We start from the raw sequence: 20,091 nt of genomic DNA, 5'->3' as shown, positions 1-20,091 counted from the left end.
AAATCTCAATATTAGCCCCAGGGGAAATGGTTGCATCTTATATATATATAATACTTCAGGGTCTAATCTTACCTCACTGTAAAAATGTTTGGGGGAAAAATCAGAAAGAAACTCACATTTACCATCATTCTTGGTCAGTTAAATGCATTCGTTAGAAATATATTTTGTCTGGTTATTTTTTTTTCAACCTAACAAAACATGCATCACTCTGCTTGAGCAGAAGTTACACGCACCTCAATTTGCATTAATATTTCATTTCCATACAGGGGTAAGCTACTATGGTGATCCGTCTAAGAGAATAGATAGATAGTGGGGGTGTATGGGGATAGATAGATAGATAGATAGAGGGGGTGTATGGGGATGGATGGATAGATAGATAGATAGAGGGGGTGTATGGGGATAGATAGATAGATAGAGGGTGTATGGGGATGGATGGATAGATAGATAGAGGGGGTGTATGGGGATGGATAGATAGATAGAGGGGGTGTATGGGGATGGATAGATAGATAGATAGAGGGGGTGTATGGGGATAGATAGATAGATAGATAAATAGATAGAGGGTGTATAGGAATGGATGGATAGATAGATAGAGTGGGTGTATGGGGATAGATAGATAGAGGGAGTGTATGGGGATGGATGGATAGATAGATAGAGTGGGTGTATGGGGATAGATAGATAGATAGAGGGGGTGTATGGGGATAGATAGATAGATAGATAAATAGATAGAGGGTGTATAGGAATGGATGGATAGATAGATAGAGTGGGTGTATGGGGATAGATAGATAGAGGGAGTGTATGGGGATGGATGGATAGATAGATAGAGTGGGTGTATCCAACAAACACACAGTATGGTGTCAGCTGGCTTACCCCACAGAGGAGACTAAGTAACCCAAGTTTATACGAGTATGTCCTTCCTGAGTCCCTGCCTGCCTTTTCTGGTTGAGAAGATTGCCTAGAAGTCCAATGCAGTGGAAATGTCCTAGAGCTAAATGCATTAGGGCCGTTTCCGTGTTAGACCGAGGCCACTGTTATGCCAGTTGTTTGATGGTGGGGGCAGAAGGGGAATGTCTATGACACGTTTCTCCTCTCGGCTGCAAGTTTCTAAGTAGCTATGGGCTGCTTTAGGGGGTGATGCACTAGTGTGTGTGTGTGTGGGGGGGGGGGGACTGAGGCAATGACCTCTGTTTGTTTCCTTCCTGCTCAGACTAAGCAAGTTTGGACCTCTCAACATAAAATGAGTGTTTGGAGTTACCAGATCACAATAAGTTTTTGGTTTTTTTGTGGGGGGGAGGGAGTTGAATAAACAACAGACTTCGAGTCTCCTTCTGACGTGCAACCTTCGTTACAGAAATCAATTCCACTGCAGATTTGCGGGTTTCTATCCCAATCCTCACCAGGCCAAGCAAAGAACGACACATCCACCCCCACCCCCACATCCCGACTCCTGTTTTTTTCTCCCCTTCCCTCTCCAATGTGACTTGGGCTTCTGCTTTCCCACGGAAAGGGCCCGTGGCACCCAGTGCCTGCGCCTGCCCCATCAGCCAAACGAGGGGCGTCTAATCTCGTCTGGGAATAAACAGGTCATTTAGGCAGCTACAACAACGACCCCCCCAATCAACATTTCTTTGCAAGTCCATGCCCCGGGGGTGTCTCGCTGGGGTTGAAAGGAAGATGCCTGCAACGTTGCTTTGTATCAGATCTCACGCCGTTTCCTGCTGCATGTTTTAAAACACACCCGCCCCGCCCCGCACCAGGGAACAACACCTGATGCCCTAACACGAGAGCGGCTCCAACCCCTTCTGCCCTAACTCCCGGGCGATAGAGCATTTCTCCTAGCCTCCTCCTCCCCCTGTATTTTCGCAAAGCGGGCAGGGGGGTCCCATCTCCTTCTCCAGCGTCTTGCATCGCATGAAAATAAACTCCACAGGGGTCTAAACTTGGCTGCAACCGAGTTGATCTTCCTGAACTTTCATGGGCGGGGGGATGTAGATCCCCCCACCCCTCCTCTTTTCCCTGGGCTAGGTGACAGGGGGAGATGTGGGCTGGTATCGCTGGAATGCATTTCCTTCTCCCATCAGGAATGTGGCAGAGAGTTTCTAATTATAAGCTCGATGGAGGCGGTGAATAAAAGATCGCTTTTTAATGCTTCCAGTCCAGGTGTTCAGTGTGCTTGTCTTATCAGGAACACATTTGCATTTTATTACCCTTCTCCCATTCCAGCGAATTCCCTGCTTCAGACATACCTGGCATAGTTGGGGGTTCTGCCTTCGACACCTCTTCCTCTCCACATATATGCGCAGAGCGAGAACAGACCCAGGTGCGCTACCAGGATCATTTCTCGCCTTCCCCCGCGCCCCAACTTCCTGCTCCTGGACCTCGAGCGAATATCAAAGCAGGCGCAGCTGGCACTCGATTGCTGCTTGCAAATTTTACGGCAGCGTGCTCAAGGGGCTGGGCAGACATCTACCCTTGCAGCAAGCGTGCATATTATATATACATTTGCTGAAACTGGTGAGCCCAGACGTCATTATACCATCGCTGGGCTGAAGTGGAGCATGTCACTGAAAATTCGCTCTGCGCGCGCGCATTCACAGGGTGTGCTATTTTCATAATAATAATAATAATAATAAAACCCCTCTGTGTAGCTCTAAACGACCTGCCTTCCCGACACACACGGGCAAACATTGACACAGCCCGGAGATTGTACCACATTCCTGCTGGGGAGCTTTACCGGAACACTTATGGGTCCAGTGAAATCAGCTAACCTCCGAGAGTCCCTACGCGCTGAGCAATGAAGGCTCCACCCGAGGCTTGCAGCCCCTTGCCTGGCTAAAGGCTCGTTTGTGGTTGTTCCCTGCGCCTTGCTCAGGAACCGTTTGCAAAGCAGGACCTTCCTCTGCGAGGGTTTCCCTCGTTCCAGTTACCTAAACTTAGTAATTACAGCAGATCTGCCGCTACACGCTTTCCTCTGCACCCCTTACTTCCATTTGCTTCTGTGGTGGGAGCGCTACAATGACCTCTTAAAAGGATAGGATGCAACATTCAACCGGCCTCTCACCACAACCCGTGTGTGTGTTTCATCATGGCCCAGAGAATCAATGTCCTGAATCGATCTGAGCATGGGGGCGGGGGGCTGGGAATAAAGAACTGAAACGAAATGTACAAGTTGCAAAAGGAAAAACCCTATCCCAGGCATCCTGCTTTTGGAGGGGGAAATCTGTCCTTCCTTTCTCACACCTGCTCTCCTGGGCTGCGGGGTGTTTTCTGTGTCGCGGCAGAGCTCTGAGAAGCAGTGAAGTTTGGGGGGGGGCATTAATGCTGTTAGATGAGACACATCACCCCCTTGAATTCCAATATACACATAGGAGACGAATGTATCTTTCGTGCATCTGGTCTATTTCGCCTCCCTCTCTACAGCAACTGAGAGCTCAGAAGCAACCGAGAGAAAAAGGGGAAATTCAGGGGAAACTAGAGCGAGAGGGGGACAGAGCTGTTCCCAACAGCTTCATGGGGAATCTAAGATTGAATCCGCCTCTTTCACCCTCCATGTTATCAATCCTATGTTTTAAGATGAAAAGGGGGATTCGATAGGTATAACCTCGCCCAAGTTTCAGAGGAAAACGTTGTGGGTCGTTTCCACCTTGCAGACTGGAAGTCACTGGTACCGGGGGAAGCTTTGCTTTTTAATAATGGGGTTTATTGGGGTTGCAAGGAGCAAGGCACCGCAACAAGCGCCTATCTGGGTGTTCTCGCCCCCCGTTTTCCGGCTGCTCTTGCCAGGCGAGGCGAGGAGCAGAGCGCTGGAAGCGATTCGGGTCTATCCCTTCGCACAGCCTGCCTGTGGAAGGGAGATACCCCTTTTCGCCTGCCAATGACCCGGTTATTTCTTTTGGACGGCGGTATGTGGCCAAGGTGGCATTCCCCAGCCTTGCTGTCCTTTCCGCCCTGGAGAGCGTATAACCCACAGGGCCCGATTCTGCTCCGGCTTCCACTGGACCCATTAAGATTTATCCCCTAAGTTCCGAATCTGGCCCATAACTTCCAAGTTTCCAGAGCGGTGGGAATAGCATTTGACCCATCCACCAACCCATCTCATAATATACAATATCATCTGTATCATAGAAAAGTCTCTATCGAGAAATCTGTCCCAGTCCTTGCGCTCACCAATTCTCTTTCTTTTCTTTACATAACTAGTCCAGGTTGTTCAATCCTGTCTTACCTACTTCTTGTTTGTTTGATTTTTTTTTAAATATTATTTAAAGCGAGAGGGAAAAATATTTTCAACCTCCAACCCGCCCCCCCTTCCCTTCCACCTGACTAGCTCAAAATCACCTTGAAATACTCATGTCAGCTTGTATCATTATCTCTTTAATTCAGTCAGTGCCTTTTGTTCTTCGCAGGAGAGGATCAAAGCACTTAAAAAAATAACTTTCGATCTCTCTCCCTCTCCTTTACAGTAGAACTGACGAGAGAGCAGGTATAACCCAGTCCTAATAAACAAAGCGAATGTTTAAATGAAAGAGGTGAAATGCGGATTCTAAAAAAAAAAACTTTCCAGGGTTGGAACAATTCCATTTCTTCAGCTAAGTGGCAACGAATGGAGAATTTCAAGTCGTCATAAAAAGCAGGAGTTGCAGAAAAGCAGAAGGGGGGGGGGAGGATGATATCCTTTTAAACAGAAAAAACAGAAGACAAACTTACCACCAGATTGGGTAACTTGACATAGCTCGACTCAACCCACAAAGAAATAGCAAATATCCAAAACAGCCCATCGCCAAAAGTTGATGAAAAGTTTGGGGTGTTGTTGTTTGTTTGTTTTTTTTTAAATTCATCCACAGTTGCCAACACTTTCCTTTCTTCTGCGTTACGAGGATTGTTTGAATAAAATAAAGTTATAATAATAATAAAAATAATAATAAACCAAATCAAATCAGCTCAGCCCAACCAGGTAAATAATCCTCTCTCTTCCTTCCCCAGCTCCTCTCGAGAAAAAAAAAATCGCAGAGGTAAAAAAACTCTTCTCTCAGCCAAGACACTGAAGGCAAATATTAAAAAAAAAGTTGGAAGTAACTCTCTTTAGAAGGACCCAATCAGCACTTATTGCCAAAGGGAAAATTCTGATGCTTCTGCTCGCTCTGTCAATCAGGAGCGGGAAGGCAGGAATGAGCTAATTGCGAGAAGATAGTGTTTTAATACTCATTAGGGGCATGTTGGCCCACAAGCCAGAGATAAAATGTAGTTTTTAAAAGGGGGAGGAAGATTTAGGGGGTTTAAATAGGCGGGGGGGGGAACCCCTGTGGATTAGGGTAGCTATAACAACCTGCCCGGATTTCACTCCCTGGGTAGAAGCTACTAAAATGCAAAAACACATAAATCTGAGAGGTTATTTTTTTTTGAGGGGGGAAGGTGTTTGCTTGTTTGTTTTCACTTGCTCGGTCTGGTCTTTTTTTTACCCTCTTGTCTTCATCATAAATCTCCTTTTCCTCGCAGCGGCCGGCTGAGACTTGGAACAAACTTTTGAGAAACTTTCTCTTTGCATTTTAAAAAAAGAGAATTTACACACACTTTCCACCATCGCAGAGCTCCAGTGCAGACCTCGGGGCTAGGAAACCAACCCCCTCATGCAACCCCTTCATATGGAACACCCTCATTATTGAAAAGATTCGCATAGTCAATGTAGCCAGCACGTGGCTTCAAACGACTTCACCCATCAGATCAACCCCAAGCGAGGATTAATAAATGATCTAGTTTGTTTAATTGTAGCTTGAAACAATGTATGTCATGGGGGGGGGGTTGCATGGAAGCTGAATTGAGCCAACTGTTTTTCCTGCGACAGGAATTACAATAATAATAAAATATTATTAATAATAATAAAATTAATAATAATAAAAAGCGGTAGCTGCCAGAAATGGGAAAGGTGGCCAGATTTCTTACGGGTTTGGAACATATTGTTTAAAAAGAACTGAATTTGAGACAACGTGTCAGACATCCGGCTCCCCCTGGCTGGTTGGGAATCTTGCCGTGAAGGGCTTGGGTAGGTGGGACCGAAGTGGAGAAGCGCAACCAGCTGTTGGTTTTAATGCGGAATAGTAACGATCACTTTGCTATTACACGGGCATTTCCTGTGTGTGAGCAAAGAGAGAGGTGGAGGTAGCATTGAAAGAGAGGCTCGGCTAGCAGAATTTCTCAGCCGCTGATGAAAGATACAACCAAGATCCGATTTTTATGCCATGATTGTGTGGGAGGAGGGGTCGGATCGTGTGTCACTTTAACCCAAACTTTATTTTTCCCTTTTATCCAGGCTTGCAGATCCATTTGCCCCGATACGGACACCCAGTCTAAGGGAAAATACGTATTTATTTATTTTAAATACACGGAATAAATCCCGATGAAGCTAAACCTGACATGTACCACGTTCTGGGGTGGTCGTAATGAGCTCGATCCCGGCCCCTGGAGCTTTGCAAGGATCGGGCTTTTAATGCTGCCTTACTGTTTGGTTGTGGGAGGGGAAGGATCTCTGTTCCCACCCTGCCAAGGAATGAGAAGAGGTGACCGGAAACCCAGGCGATCTGGCCAGTGTTGCCAGAACCCATCACGTTCCTGCAGCCCAGCTGGATTCGATGCGGTTTCCTTCCAGGAGCAGGAACGGATGCGCTGTCGGCCTGATGCCTCGGTTGTATTGTGTTGTGTTGTATCAATTGCCCCCTCCCCAATCGCGCCTCCTCGGAGGGCTCCGGAGCCAAAGAGGCTGGGGGAGCAAAGGAAGCGCATTGCCCAAGGTGGGGCTAGAAAGAAAAGGGGAGGGAGTGGAAACCCCCCCAATCTTAAGGACTTTCCCTGCGTCTTAGCGAAAATCCCATCCAATGACAGCGGTGCGGGAAAGACCCGAGCGCTGGGGCGTTCAGAGGAGGGGATTTCTCTGTCTTTGCCAGGGGGGCTGCTCACAGGGCAGCCTCGGAGGCTCACACGCCTTGCCCTTGTACCCCCAGCGCCTGGAGATCGCGCCAAGTGACAGCCTGGAAGTGGATGGCTGGGGGGGCGCTTAGCAAATCGCGCCCGAGGCCCAGTCACTTGTCCCTTGGAGGGCCCCAAAGGGAGGCCACATCACCTGGGAAATATCACCAGGGACCCACCAGAATCGACCTGAAGATACAACTGCAGCCGCTTTTTAGGGAGGATGGAGACAGCCCCAGCTTTGTCATGGGCCCAGTAAATAGGTACAATAGCCAAGAAGTGGATTTTGTTTCTTTACCAGGCAGCTGTGGCTTATTTTCCAGCCCTGCTTTTAATTCCTACCCCAGGTCTTGTTCATTGTACCCTGGGTGGGGTGGTGCTATCTGGGCCCTCAAATAATCATATCAGAACAAATCACTAAGGAGGAACAGGTAGCCCGGTGGTTTTGGCATTGGCTTGCTAAACCCAGGGTTGTGAGTTCAATCCTAGAGGAGGCCATTTAGGGATCTAGGACAAAAATCTGATCTGGCTGGGGATTGGTACAGCTTTAAGCAGTGGTTGGACTCTAGATACCTCCTGAGGTCCTTTCCAACCCTGATGCTCTGGATTTGGCCACTCTTTGAAAGGGTTCAATCCAAAAAACAAGGCTTTCCTGACAGTATTACAGGCAAATGCTTGGCCTGGTGTTAAGAGCCCCACCACAACCTGCAAAGAGGCTATGGCTTAGTTCCACCTCCAGTGATTTTCATTCCTGCAGGATGCTTATCCTAAGCCCACCAGAATGGGTATCATTTTCCAAAATGCTTTGATGATAATTTGCTATGCCTAAATCAGCTAATGGAAAATAATATCCATCCTTGGCAATAGTGGTTAGGATCATTAATTATGCTGCAGTGGATTGGTTATAGCTAATTAACACTAGCCTAGCTGTACCAGCAATCTTTCTAGGACCTGATTCTGTGGTTGATTGGAGTTAATGGCATAGTCTCCATTGGCTTCACTGACTTAGGATCATTTGTGTCATGGTAAATTGCTGTGTTTTCTGCCCATCTTTGGTCCTTTCTTAGGGTCCGATCCTGCAAAGAGTCACCTGCTAATCTTTACTCAGGTTGTGCTTAGCCCCACTGATTTTCAGGGAATTACTTTCTGCAATGGGGCTACCAAAAGGAGTAAATGTAGGTAGGATCAGGCTGCTCGTTGCTGTAATTCAGGGTAGCCTTAGACTCCTTGCTGGAAGGCATTAGTATTATTATTTTGTAAATAGTGCAGGATGTGGATGGGGGAGAATGTTGGCTGTGGTTAAAATACAGGAGACAGGAACCAGATCTCTAGCTGGTGTAAATCAGGCATCAAAGTCAATAGAACAACACCGATTTGCACCAGCTGAGGGTCTGGCCCAACAGCCTTCCTTTTGCCACCTGGAGGAAGTCATTTATGGGCCAGATCTTGCACCCCTGTAGGCACTGCTGGTTTTGCTACAGATTTCAATGGGAGCAGGAGTAAGCCCTGAATGGCTCACTGCCTCAGTTTCCCCTCTCTGTAAAATGAGAACATAAATATTTACCTGTCTTCCAGGGCAAGCTGCAAGAATGTGTTCCTTAGTGTCTGAAATCTTCTGATGAAAGGTACAATGGTCACTGGAGCCTTCATTGCTTGCCTGTCAGGAGGCAGGAGGAGGAGGTGGTGGTGGAAACAGCGGTCATGACCCAGCCCCCATAACCAAGGGATCAGATAGTCAGTGTAACTAGGTCCAATCCTGGTCATTCAAGAAAATGATCTATTGAAATCTGTGGGCACCCCTCCTATGGGTAAGGGGAGAACAGAAGTTAGAAGATGGTCCCCACTTTGAGTGACACAGGGAGTTTCTGTCAGAGCCCAGATAAACTGAGCTGTACTGTAGTTGAAAAGGCTCCATTTTCTCTGCAAGGAACTAAAGAACCCTGGGCACAGGGGGAAGAGAAGAGCTATTCGGGGCTGCCAAGAAGCTAGCCTGACAGGAAGGCAGGCAGACCAACCCACTGACCGGCCAATGAAGGCGGATGCCACACGGGTGAGAAACACCCTGCAGCATCACTTCTCTTACCCTCCTTTGCCCCCCAAACCCAGCTCGTCCCTGGAGAGGACTTGGAGTAAATCAAGGGCACTTTGCCTTTCAACAGCATCCTCCAGCCAAGAGCTCAGAGCACATCACACGCATTCACTTAATCCTCGCAACAGCAGCGAGGATCCACACTGGCGCTGGCTCCAAGAGACCTGGATTCCATTGCTGAGTCGGCCATTGCATTGCTGTGTGATGCCAGGCAAGTCCCTTCACCTTTGTTTGCCCTCCCATGTTTAGTCTGGGGAGCAAGGGCTGACTCCTATTTTGCATTTGTACAGTGCTTAGATCTCAGCCTTGGCTGGGGCCTTGGTGCTACAGTAACATAATTAATGGGTCAGTGAGTAGTATTCTCCCCATTGTAGAGATGGGAAAATGAAGGCAGGGAACGGTTAAGAGACTGGGCCTCAATGCAAACCAATGGTAGATCTGCAAATCGATGCCACATCTCTTGCTGCCCATGGCAGTGCCTCCTCCACCAGCTTGCTATGACCAGCTGGATTTACTGTATAAGTCTGTCCTGCAGTGAGGAAGTAGAGGCTGCGCAAGTTGGCATTGGTGCTGGAAAGGGGTTTTCAACACACATGTATTATAATGAGCCAGGATCTTAGAGTATCTGCTATCAAATTTAAGATGTTGCTGGTAGAACTTAATAGCCCCAGTGCACACTCAGGGCTAGATCCTCAGGGCATAAGCATGCATAGCCCTGTTGACTTCTATCGAGCTGCATGTATTGACACCAGCTGAGCATCTGGCCAGGGAGTTCTTATGTAAAAGGCTTGAATTGTGTAAGATTATTTGATGTCACTGAAAGATGGGATGTGAGAAAATTTCAATATTGCTGGTCTTCCTCCACTGTATTTACATAAACACAACTGAAAGGCCCCTTCTAGGGGCAAGCACTGCTGAGGGGAAGTTCAGTATGGTGAACTGCCCAGAGCTCCTGAGGTGATGTCCCTCTAAGGGGGAAGAGTTTGGTATCACAAAGGGCTGGTAGTGGCATGGCCTTTTCACTGCATGGAACTATGGGTCCAGAAAGCCATCATTTTGAGACATATGCTCTGTCCTATGCAAAGTGTCAGACCCTCTGCATTTTCCTGTAGATCATCTCACTCATAAGACTGAGAGAACAGTTTGTGTGGAGCTCCATAGAATGCCAAGGATGGAAGGGACCTCAGGAGGTCATTTAGTCCAACCACCTCCCTAAAGGGGGACCAATCCCCAGGCAGATTTTTGCCCCACATCCCTAAATGGCTCCCTCAAGGATTGAGCTCACAGGCCTGGATTTAGCAAGCCAATGCTCAAACCACTGAACTATCCCTCCCCTTCCACTTCTGGAGTGCTTGCCTGGAAGGGTCACTGTTATCTTGCAGGGGTGGGGGAGTGGAAGAAGAAGAATTATAAACTTCTCTCTCACATGCTTACCAGTCCCACTTGCCTGGTCCTTATGCTTGGCATGCCAAGGAGGTGCTGTGGCCCGAATTAATGAAGCAAAAAGGCAGTGGAGAAAGGCAGTGTATGCTAGTGGCTAGCACCCCAATTGTGAGTCTGGGTGTGGGGGAGGGGGAGGTTATTCCTGGCTCTGCCACTGAACTGTGGTGTGACCGTGGGCATGTCCCCTCTTTGCCAACTGGAATCAGCAGTTTGCTTGCTCTTGTGTGTAGGAGAGACAGGACTGTACCTGGTGTAACGTTGGCTCCCCTAGTGGTTCAGCGAGAAAACAAAGTGGGAAGGGAACAGATGGCACAGAAAGTGAACTGATATATAACGGGGTCCAGGTAGTCCCATGTGTGGTTCCCTCCTTTTCAGGGTCATGCAGCCGACAAGGACTAAGAAAAATCTGTGTTACCCAGAGATGGGGAAGAGCCTTCACATTCATGGCTGCGTCACAGGGGGGCCTGAGGATGTTTGCTTGCTAAGCGAATTTACAAAGCTTTGCAGGATTCCACCCCTTATTCCCCAGCACTGATCTACTGAAATACAGTTAAAGGGCCTGCCCTGGAGAAGTCACTTCTTTGCAGATTCAAAATTCTAGATTGCCAGGGCAGTCGAACCTACATAAAAGCTGAAGGATCTGACCAACAGGGGCTCAATCCTGAGCAATCTGGCTCCAGTCCAGCAAAACTCATGCTTAGGAGTCCGACACCTGGGATTACAAATGCCAACATGTTGTGTATTTGAACGTATATAGATTCTTCAGGCCTGACTCAGGCAAATTGACACCACAGGAAGTTTTGCCCAAGGAAAGAATGCAAGACCAAGCTCAAAGGTCATTGTCGAGGGCCTGATCCTGCACTTACATACACGAGTAACTGCTCCTGTGACTAGGCCAATTGATTTCAGTGGGATTTTTCACGTGGGTAGAAGTACTTATGTGCACGAGTATGCAGTCTCAGTCTCTACGGATATGCCCATACTGAGATAAAAAAAACCTTGGCACACAGTCTCAAAGCCCAGGTCAGCTGGCTAGGGCCTGCAGAGCCCAGCATCTACACTGCAGTCTTACAGCCCCGCAGCCCGAGCTCTGTGAGTCAGCTGACCCAGGCCAGCTGCAGTCATCTTTTATCACAGTCTGGACATACCCTAAAGAGTTGAACCTATATGAAATCTGTTTAAGCAGAGCAACAGTTACCCACCTATTCTCTCCCATGCAAACATTTTTTGGGCCAAGGATTTCCTCTCTAGGTCCCGATCCTGCAAACTCTTAGTGCTTATTAAAGGGAGCATTGAGCATGAAATCAATAGCACTGATGCCCATTATATATGTAGTTGCAGGATTGGGGCATTAGGCAAGATTTTACTGAAGTCAGTGAGTATTCTGTCCTAAATCCAGCCTAAGGACTACAGGCAGGATTGGCCTGGAGTCTCCAGGAATTATAACCTTTAATTAAAGATTAATCTTTTGTCCTGTGATGAAATCTCCAGAAATATATCCAATCAAAACTGGCAACCCTAAATACAAGATCTGGCTCTTAATTTATCCTTTTTTGCCCTTGTATTTTTAGTAAGCATAATTTTGGGTGACACTTTGGGAAAAAACTAAGACAAGACCAGGATGTTTTATATGAAATGGAGACTTCCTTATGAAATCAAGAAAAGCAAGAAACTCTAGAGGTTCTAAACCAGGGGTTCTCAGACTTTTGTCCTGGTGACTCCTTTCACACAGGAAGCCTCTGAGTGTGACCCCCCCCACTTATACATTAAAAACACTTTTCTATATATATTTAACACCATTATAAATGCTGGAGGCAAAGCAGGATTTGAGGTGGAGGCTGACAGCTCACGACCCCCCCCCCCATGTAGTAACATGGTGATCCGCTGAGGGGTCCCAACCCCCAGTTTGAGAACTCCTGTTCCAAACCATTTGCCCCATTTGGTCTTAAACTGGCAAAAATGGATTTAAAAAAAAACCCTTTGGTTCAGAATTTTGTCCTTTTTATGAATTCAACCAAAATATTATTTCCTTGGTACCAAAGTGACATTTTATCAAGAGATTAAAATTTGAGGCCCAATCCTGCCTTTGCAGTATGATATATTTTTAAAGCAGGAATTTTCATGCTGCTTAAAGGCTTTAGCTTGAAAGCCAGAGACTGGAGTCTCTTCTATGTATCCACAGAGCACATCCCACTGGGAGGAATTAATAAGACCAACCGGGAAAGATGGATAGAATTTGAAGGCTGGGGGCCAGATTGCCAGCTAGTGTTACCACATTGGTTAATAGTCATGGAGCAGGTGCTGAACAAACTTGGGACAAAAAGACAGTAAGTAAAGTTATACATGAGATGAACGTCTGGCCCTGGATTTCAAGACCATTTATATTTAATAGCAGACTTGCCAATTGGTCATGAAATTGACAAGCTTAGCTAAAATGAGCCCAAGACTCCACCAACTTGTAGAGAGGAGAGGAGAATCAGGCCCCAGAACTATTTGCCTGAGCATTGCCATGTGGATGATGCTAAAAATAATATTAATAATAATAATAATCAAGTGTTATTTAACGCACTCATCAAAAATTTCTCATCCTTGGCATATGATGAATAAAGTCTGAGGATGGAACAGGAGCCTGTCCAAGAGGAAGGGAAATGGAGAACAAAGCTTCCCATCTGTTTTATATCTTGTGGGGGCTTGGAGGGGGGGAGAATGCAGATTTGGAAGACAGTAAAAAAGGTGTTAAAAAATGCAAGAAGCAGGTTGTGTTGACAAGGGATCTGAGTCAATAAATAAACAGAAAGGACCTGGCGCATGAATGACAAAAAGAGAAACCAGAAGCTGGTGGAATAACTATGGTTCCCCACCCCATTTTCATCACAAAAGGGGGGAGAGTTTAACAAGGCAGCAGTCTGACTTTCTCTCGCTTTCTCTCGCTCTCTCTTTTTTTATAAACAGAGAGGACAAGAGGTCATATCCTCAGGGTTTAAAGAGACAGCTCTCCCTTTTGGGGGGAGGGAGGATGTCCTTTCAGACTGTTTGCAAATTAGTCAAAGTTATGATGTCTTAATGTAGTTGTGGGGTGGCCACCTGCCTGGCCTTTTGTTCTGGCAAGCTGACTTGGTGCAAGCAAGCGTCTCCTGCAGATTCTTTGCTGCACCACACCTCGGGCACTCACTTACTCCCAGGCAAAATGAATGTAAAATACTGCTAGATCTGAACAGTCGTGTTTTTACCACCCCTTGGCACTGGTGAGCATGATGCCACAAGGCACCGGGCAATGGTGAATCAGACTCACTGTTTGCACACACCGGCACATGCAACTCACTGACCACGGCTGCCTCTTATTTATTTGCATATTAGTGGTTAGAGGCCTCACCCAAAGGTCGGGACCCCACTGCGCAAGGCGCTGTGCAGACGCATCAGGATGGATCTGCCATAAAAGTCAGGATGTGGAGCAGAATGATGTAATGGAACAGGAACACCTGTGGCTGCATCATTTTGGGTGAGTGATATCTTCAAATTTACAGGAAAGAAGCAAATCCATTCTGGAGGATCAACCTGTTCATTGTGCTGGTTTAAAAAAACTGGCTTTTAGAGTCTTGGGAACTTAGAAGCGAAAGGAAGATCATTTAAAGCTATTTTTTTTTAAAAAAAAGGATGGAGAAATAGGCAAGTTTCTGCTTCGTGTTTCAGCGGAGTAAATCCATAGCAAAATCCATTGGCTCCCATTGTGTTCAGCCAGATGCTCTAGGATGAAGGAGAGAGGCCCTGTATAATTTTATTTTTTTGTGGGGGAAGGTGAGAAAATAAGTTGGTTAGAAGAACTCTGCCCCATTACAGCTCCATGTGGAGTTACTCGTAGGTTGGAAGCCATATTGTGCTAGATCCAGTAGCCCTCAGGCAGGCAGAACTCCCATGGACTATGGTGGGGGATGTGGTCTGCACAAGGACTGAGTAGAAATGGCAGGGCTGGATTCCACTGGCTTTGCGAGGGCGTGGGGTGCCTGTGAATGGAAAGCAAGCTTAGACCCAAAGAGGTTGCAATCCTTCCCAGCAGCCACATAAAATTCAGCAATCGCTGAGCTCTGTATTGGCGAGAGGTGGGTGATATTCAGGGGGAAGGGGTAGCATCATTCTTATAGAATCATAGACCTTAAGGTCAGAAGGGACCATTATGATCATCTAGTCTGACCCCCTGCACAACACAGGCCACAGAATCTCACCCACCCACTCCTGTATCAAACCTGTGTCTGAGCCACTGAAGCCCTCAAATCATGGTTTAAAGACTTCAAGGTGCAGAGAATTTTCCCGCAAGACATAGGACTTGCTTCACGTGCATAGGTGAAGGGTCTGGACATGAGACCCAGGGAAGGGCAGTGGTGGTGATAGTACTGTCCTCTCCGGGGATTTTCAATGAGGCGGGGCAGCTTTAATCTCTGGATAGCATCCCTGGCAGCGAGGTTCCTGACAGCTGCACCGAGTTGGCCGATCTCCTGGGTACCCAGCTGTGGAGTTGGGATTGCAAGTCACTGCTCACCTTCTCTCTGGGCACCTCAGAGAGCCCAGAAGGAATGAATGGGTCCAATGGCTGAGGAGAGAATTTACATCTAATCTTCCCCAAGCAAAAGAAGAAAGGAATTCCTAATACTACCATCTCCTCAGCACGGCATGTGACAGGTGTTTGGGAAACTGCAAGGGACTCGGTGGGATGAGCATGGGCCCCCTAGTCACAGTGTGAGTAGCTGAGCATTTAAGTCATTGGTTCAGGGCCCAGATCAGGATTTGGGGGGTGTTGAGAACTGGGGTTCCGGTTCAGACCCAGTCACCACAGGCTGGGCTGGGGTCAGCTCTTCCAGCAACTTCCCCCCCAAAGCTGGAATCAGGATAAAGACAAGGCCTGGGTGAGGTTTTGATTTGAAACCCCAGTCTGCCAGAGGTCCAAGTTCAGACTCCTCTGTTACCTGCAACAGTGCCTAGCAAAACTTATCGCCTGGATAATGGCTAAAATAAGGCCCTGCAGCTCATCTGCTAGGCAAGCTCCATTGATGGGCCAATCCTAGCTGAACTCCCATTCCAAACTCCCCCCTGCCTCTTCTGCCATGTACTGTGCCCCTTGGAGGCGGATTGTCTCATCTGCACTCCAAAGCAGTGCCATTCCAAGCCTGAAAGCATTCTGGAAATAAACCCCTTTGCATTGCTGCCAATCCACAGCATCCAGACATGGCAGGGTCATAGAATATCAGGGTTGGAAGGGACCTCAGGAGGTCATCTAGTCTAACCCCCTGCTCAGAGCAGAACCAATCCTCAGACAGATTTTTGCCCTAGATTCCTAAATGTCCCCCTCAGAGATTGAATTTACAAGCCTGGGTTTAGCAGGCCAATGCTCAAACCACTGAGCTATGACTCCCATCATAGGGCAGGTCCCAAAAGTTCCCGAAATTTTAAGAAAACACGTCAATTTGGGTGTGTGGGGAGGTTGTTTGCCTTCCGATTTTTGAACTTTTAGGATATGCTGGGAATGTTCTCTGCAACCATAAAGTCTAGAAATGTGTTTTTATAAAAAAGCAAAGACTCCAGAAGCTGAGGCTTTAAGAAAAACCTCAAACATCAAGAGGCGTGTCAATATGGCCTTCAGAAACACACAGGGATAGTGTACAGATAGGGAGAAGCAGGTGTAGTCAGCCTTGTTGGGCAAACTTGTTCAGAGGGAAAATGAGCATTGGGTGGAACCTTAGCCCAAGGCACTGAACGTTTTCATTTTAGGTCAGTGTTATATTTGCACACATCCCCTTTGTATTAGGGCCAATGCAAGCCATTCCAGTATGTTCCTGGCTCCATCTACCACTCGAGAGTCAAGGTGGGAACTGACTGTAGTCCCCTAAGCTCCTATATAGAGCTAGCTCTGCAGGGGGGAAGAAAATGGGTGAGATTGAGCCCTACTGAAACATAACTCACTCCTCAGACACACACTGGTTCTGGGTAAGGGGAAAGAGGATGAAGGAACCCGTGCTGCAGTCCTACCCCAGGGCAGTGACAAAAGAAGTCCCAAGTTCCCACCAGATGCAAGTTATCACTTATCCCAGCTAACGCAATACAGCTTGTCCTTCTCAATCTGTGGCACTGGGGCCAACTATTGTAGCAGTATTTCCACCTCTTCTCAGTGGGGTGGCATGTCCATAAGACAGGGGAATTCCCCAGGGATATGAAGTTTGGGTAGCTTTGTCTGGTCTGATTTTGCCCCACTGGCCCGCTACTATGGTCAAAATCCAGCTCTGGCACTCTCTGCCGAGTCTTCAGACTTTACAAGCTTTGAAGCCTCCTCACATTCGGAAAGGGTTGCATTCTGGGATGTCTGACCCCAGAAAGCCCCAGAGCAAGAGACTTCAACTAAGCAGCTGGAGAGTCCACTGAAGACAAGGTACCAGCCCACTCGCCATCCTGCCCACAGAATGTGAAAGGTAAGCAAGGGGCACTGCAGGGGTAGAGGGATCTGGGGAGGGCTGAAGCTCTGACCCTTACTTGTATTCAGATAAAAGAGGGGCTCGGGAGGTCTCTTGGAGATGTGTGGGAGTCAGACTGAGAGGGGGAAGGAATTAGAAGCTGTCTGGTTTGAGAGGAGTTAAGGAAGGAAGTGAAAAGCTCAGGCTGGTCTTTGCATTAGCATCCAAACATAGCAGACCTTGTCTGAACGAACCCTAATCTGAGCCTTCCAGCAGGGTCCAGTCACTGCTACTGCCAAGCAACATTTCACAGCTATGATCTCCATTGGGTCTGTGTCAGACGCCTAGAGAGTGAAGACAGCTGTACTCAGTTCCAGAGTTAATCATTTACAGGACAACTGAGCCGAAGTGACACTAGGATCTACTCCTTCTGAGAAGGTCTTTGGAACTTTTCCATTTGTGGATGGAGGAGACCACATGCCATTTCCTCGAGGGGGCTTTGTCCTCATGCCACTTACCGACCCTGAGGCCGAGGAGGAAGGACGCGTTTTCAAAGCTTGCTGGCAAATTCCTGGAGACGGGTAGGTGAGATCAGAGCTCCCCTTTTGCTGTATCTATAGCAAAGGCACCAGAGTGTATCCAGACTGATAGGGCCCAAGGGCTGCAGCTCCATGGAGTAAAGAGCACTGGATGGTCTGTTCAGAAATCAATGGATTCTTTAGAGCCCCATGAAGGCTGAGGAGGGGCCAGACAGTGCAGAAGCAGAGATTAAAGGGAAAACTGGGCAGAGATGACGGAGATACAACAGCAGCTCATTTTCTAAGAGAGTGGGGAGTAAAACAAAAGGGAATTCTAGTCTCTGCTGAGTGACCTGGCCATTCTGCAACGTGGAGGGCACAGGGAAGAAGTGAGAAGAACGTGGAGGATGGAGAAGGTTCTCCTATAGGAACCTATAGGGAGAAAAAGGGTCAATTTTCATTACAAAAGAGGGTTAAGGAGTGGGGCACACCAAGGGCAAGTGTTTAACGTTTATTAATAACCTAAAGGAGACGGCAAACAACAAAGCGGTGAAAGTCAGAGATGACAAATTTATTCAGGCTAGCCAAGACTTGAGGTGCTTCAGGAGGAGAGAGCTACGCTCGGCAGTTATCCAGTCGACAGGCAGCAGAAATTCAATGCAGGCAAGCACAAGGTGATGCACGTTGGAAGAATCTTAGCAGCTAGTATACATTGATTAACCACGCAATAAAAAAATCTGGGCATCTGTGGCCAGCTGAATGTGCAGCAGGGGACCATAAAGCAAACAAGACCACAGACTATGTTTACAAAGGAATAAAAAATAATGCTGAAAATTATCTCGATATGACCTGATGGTACATCTTAAATACTGTGTTCAATTGAGGTCATACCATCTCAAGAAAAAGGGGAGTGGGGGAAGGAAGAGATTTAAAATATTAGGGCTTCATAGCTTAGAGATGACTAAGAGGTATACAACATAATGAATGGGTTCAAAATAAGTCAGGAGCTATAATTTGCCCTGCCTTATGGTACTAGGACAAGGGGACGCCCAATGAAATTAAAAGGCAACAAGATTAAGACAGATAAAAGGAAATGCTTTTCTACACAATAAATAATTAACCTGTGGAACTCATTGCCACACGGAGTCCAAGAATTAGCAGGGGTCAAATGAAAAACATTTACATGGAAGTTTTATATACAGCACACAGGAAAGCAATGGGTCATTCTGAATACTGAGTAAAGTGGTTTAGAATCAAGGTTGGGTGGGACATTTGGAGCGAGACTCCAAGCCATGGAAAACTTTTGGGCTTTGTGGAGAGATGCACCTGAATCTGGGGCTGGCTTATGGTGAGCTGTTGGAACTTGAGATGGACCAGCGAGGTGGTGCTTGATCATGGAGACACTCAGTTTCGGTGAGGGTGAGGAGTTTGATTTCTTCTCCCAGGCTCAGCAGCTTGGTATCTGGGTGAGAATTGAAGGCTAGAGTCTGAGCCCAGACAATTATTAATTTGTATTAGAGCAGCAGTTCGAAAGCCCAGTCAAAGATCAAGACTCCATTGTGTTAGGCATTGTATAAGCACATAGCAAAGACGACTACTCTGACCCAGGGAGACTACAGTCTGTGTGGTGTAATCTGGTCTGTGTGCTAGACTGGACACAAACAGGGCAAAGGGTTAAGGGGCTGGACTAGGACTTAGATCTGGATTCAGTTCTCATTTCTGTCACAGACTCATTGTGGGACCCTGGGCAAGTCACTTATTCTCTGTTCTTTGGTTCTCAATGGTACAGCAGAGAGAATCCTTCCTCTCTCTCACCCTTAGTCTTGTCTGTTTAAGCAGGAAGCTCCATGGCAGGAACTGTATCTTACTGTTTGCATGTAAGGAGCCTAGCACCATGGGGCCCTGATCTTAGCTTGGGCTTCTAGGCACTACCACAATAAAAATGGGCAGCTGTGGGTGTCGAGGACACGCTCTAGGTCGGCATCCACCTCTGTACTGATGCTGCACTACCTCTACCAGGCTGAGAACTGAGTCAGGGTTAGGATTTTGCCCAGATTCAATGGTGCCAAAGTCTAACCAGACGGTGGCCGTGTTCAGTGCTCGTGTTTGGGCACCAGTGGATACCTAGTCTGTATAATATGATTCCAGCATTGTCCAGCTGAAGCCTAGAATGTCTGTTGAGTCTGTGATGGGATGGAAACAGCAGTGTGGCTGGGGGATCTTTTTGCTTGGAATATCACCATGTTCAATCATCACCGGGATGAGAGCGTCTGTTATCATTCAATTTTTAAATTCTCAGCCACTTTTGGCTAAAAACCAAACAAAATCCCACATGACTTTATTAAATACATCCATGGAACAGCTACTAGTCTAAATAAGGGCCTCTCTCATGGTTAGAACAAGGAGAAGGATTTTTTTCTGTCCATACAGTCATGGAATCATAGGACGGGAAGGGATCTCGAGAGGTCATCTAGTTTAGCCCCCTGCATTCATGACAGGACTAAGTATTATCTTCTACACCATCCCTGACAAGTGGACACCTTCCCCTACATGTAATATGATTTGGCCTTCGTTGTGGAGACCACTGGACTTGCTGCCTCCCATGATGGGATCACAGAATCCTCAGTTGTCCTACAAGACCCAACTCAGA

General features: G+C 47.2%; 1 protein-coding gene across 3 annotated transcripts in view; it reads right to left on the bottom strand.

The window, feature by feature from the left end:
* Nucleotides 1-20,091, bottom strand: part of WNT3A (Wnt family member 3A) — a 179,187-nt gene that overhangs the window by 117,516 nt on the left and 41,580 nt on the right. Inside the window, exon 1 of one of the 3 annotated variants that reach the window (XM_050942751.1) lies at nt 4,702-4,818. The exons of 1 other annotated variant lie outside the window; for it this stretch is intronic. In XM_050942751.1, coding sequence (XP_050798708.1) covers nt 4,702-4,772 — 71 coding nt within the window. In that variant the 5' untranslated portion in view covers nt 4,773-4,818. Of the gene's footprint in view, nt 1-2,243; nt 2,306-4,701; nt 4,819-20,091 lie in introns of those variants that run through there. One more of the 3 variants, XM_050942752.1, reaches the window with a different exon arrangement.

Source organism: Gopherus flavomarginatus, chromosome 2 (genome assembly GCF_025201925.1).
Source record: "Gopherus flavomarginatus isolate rGopFla2 chromosome 2, rGopFla2.mat.asm, whole genome shotgun sequence".
Taxonomy (NCBI): domain Eukaryota; kingdom Metazoa; phylum Chordata; order Testudines; family Testudinidae; genus Gopherus; species Gopherus flavomarginatus.
This window is presented reverse-complemented; position numbering and strand designations above follow the sequence as displayed.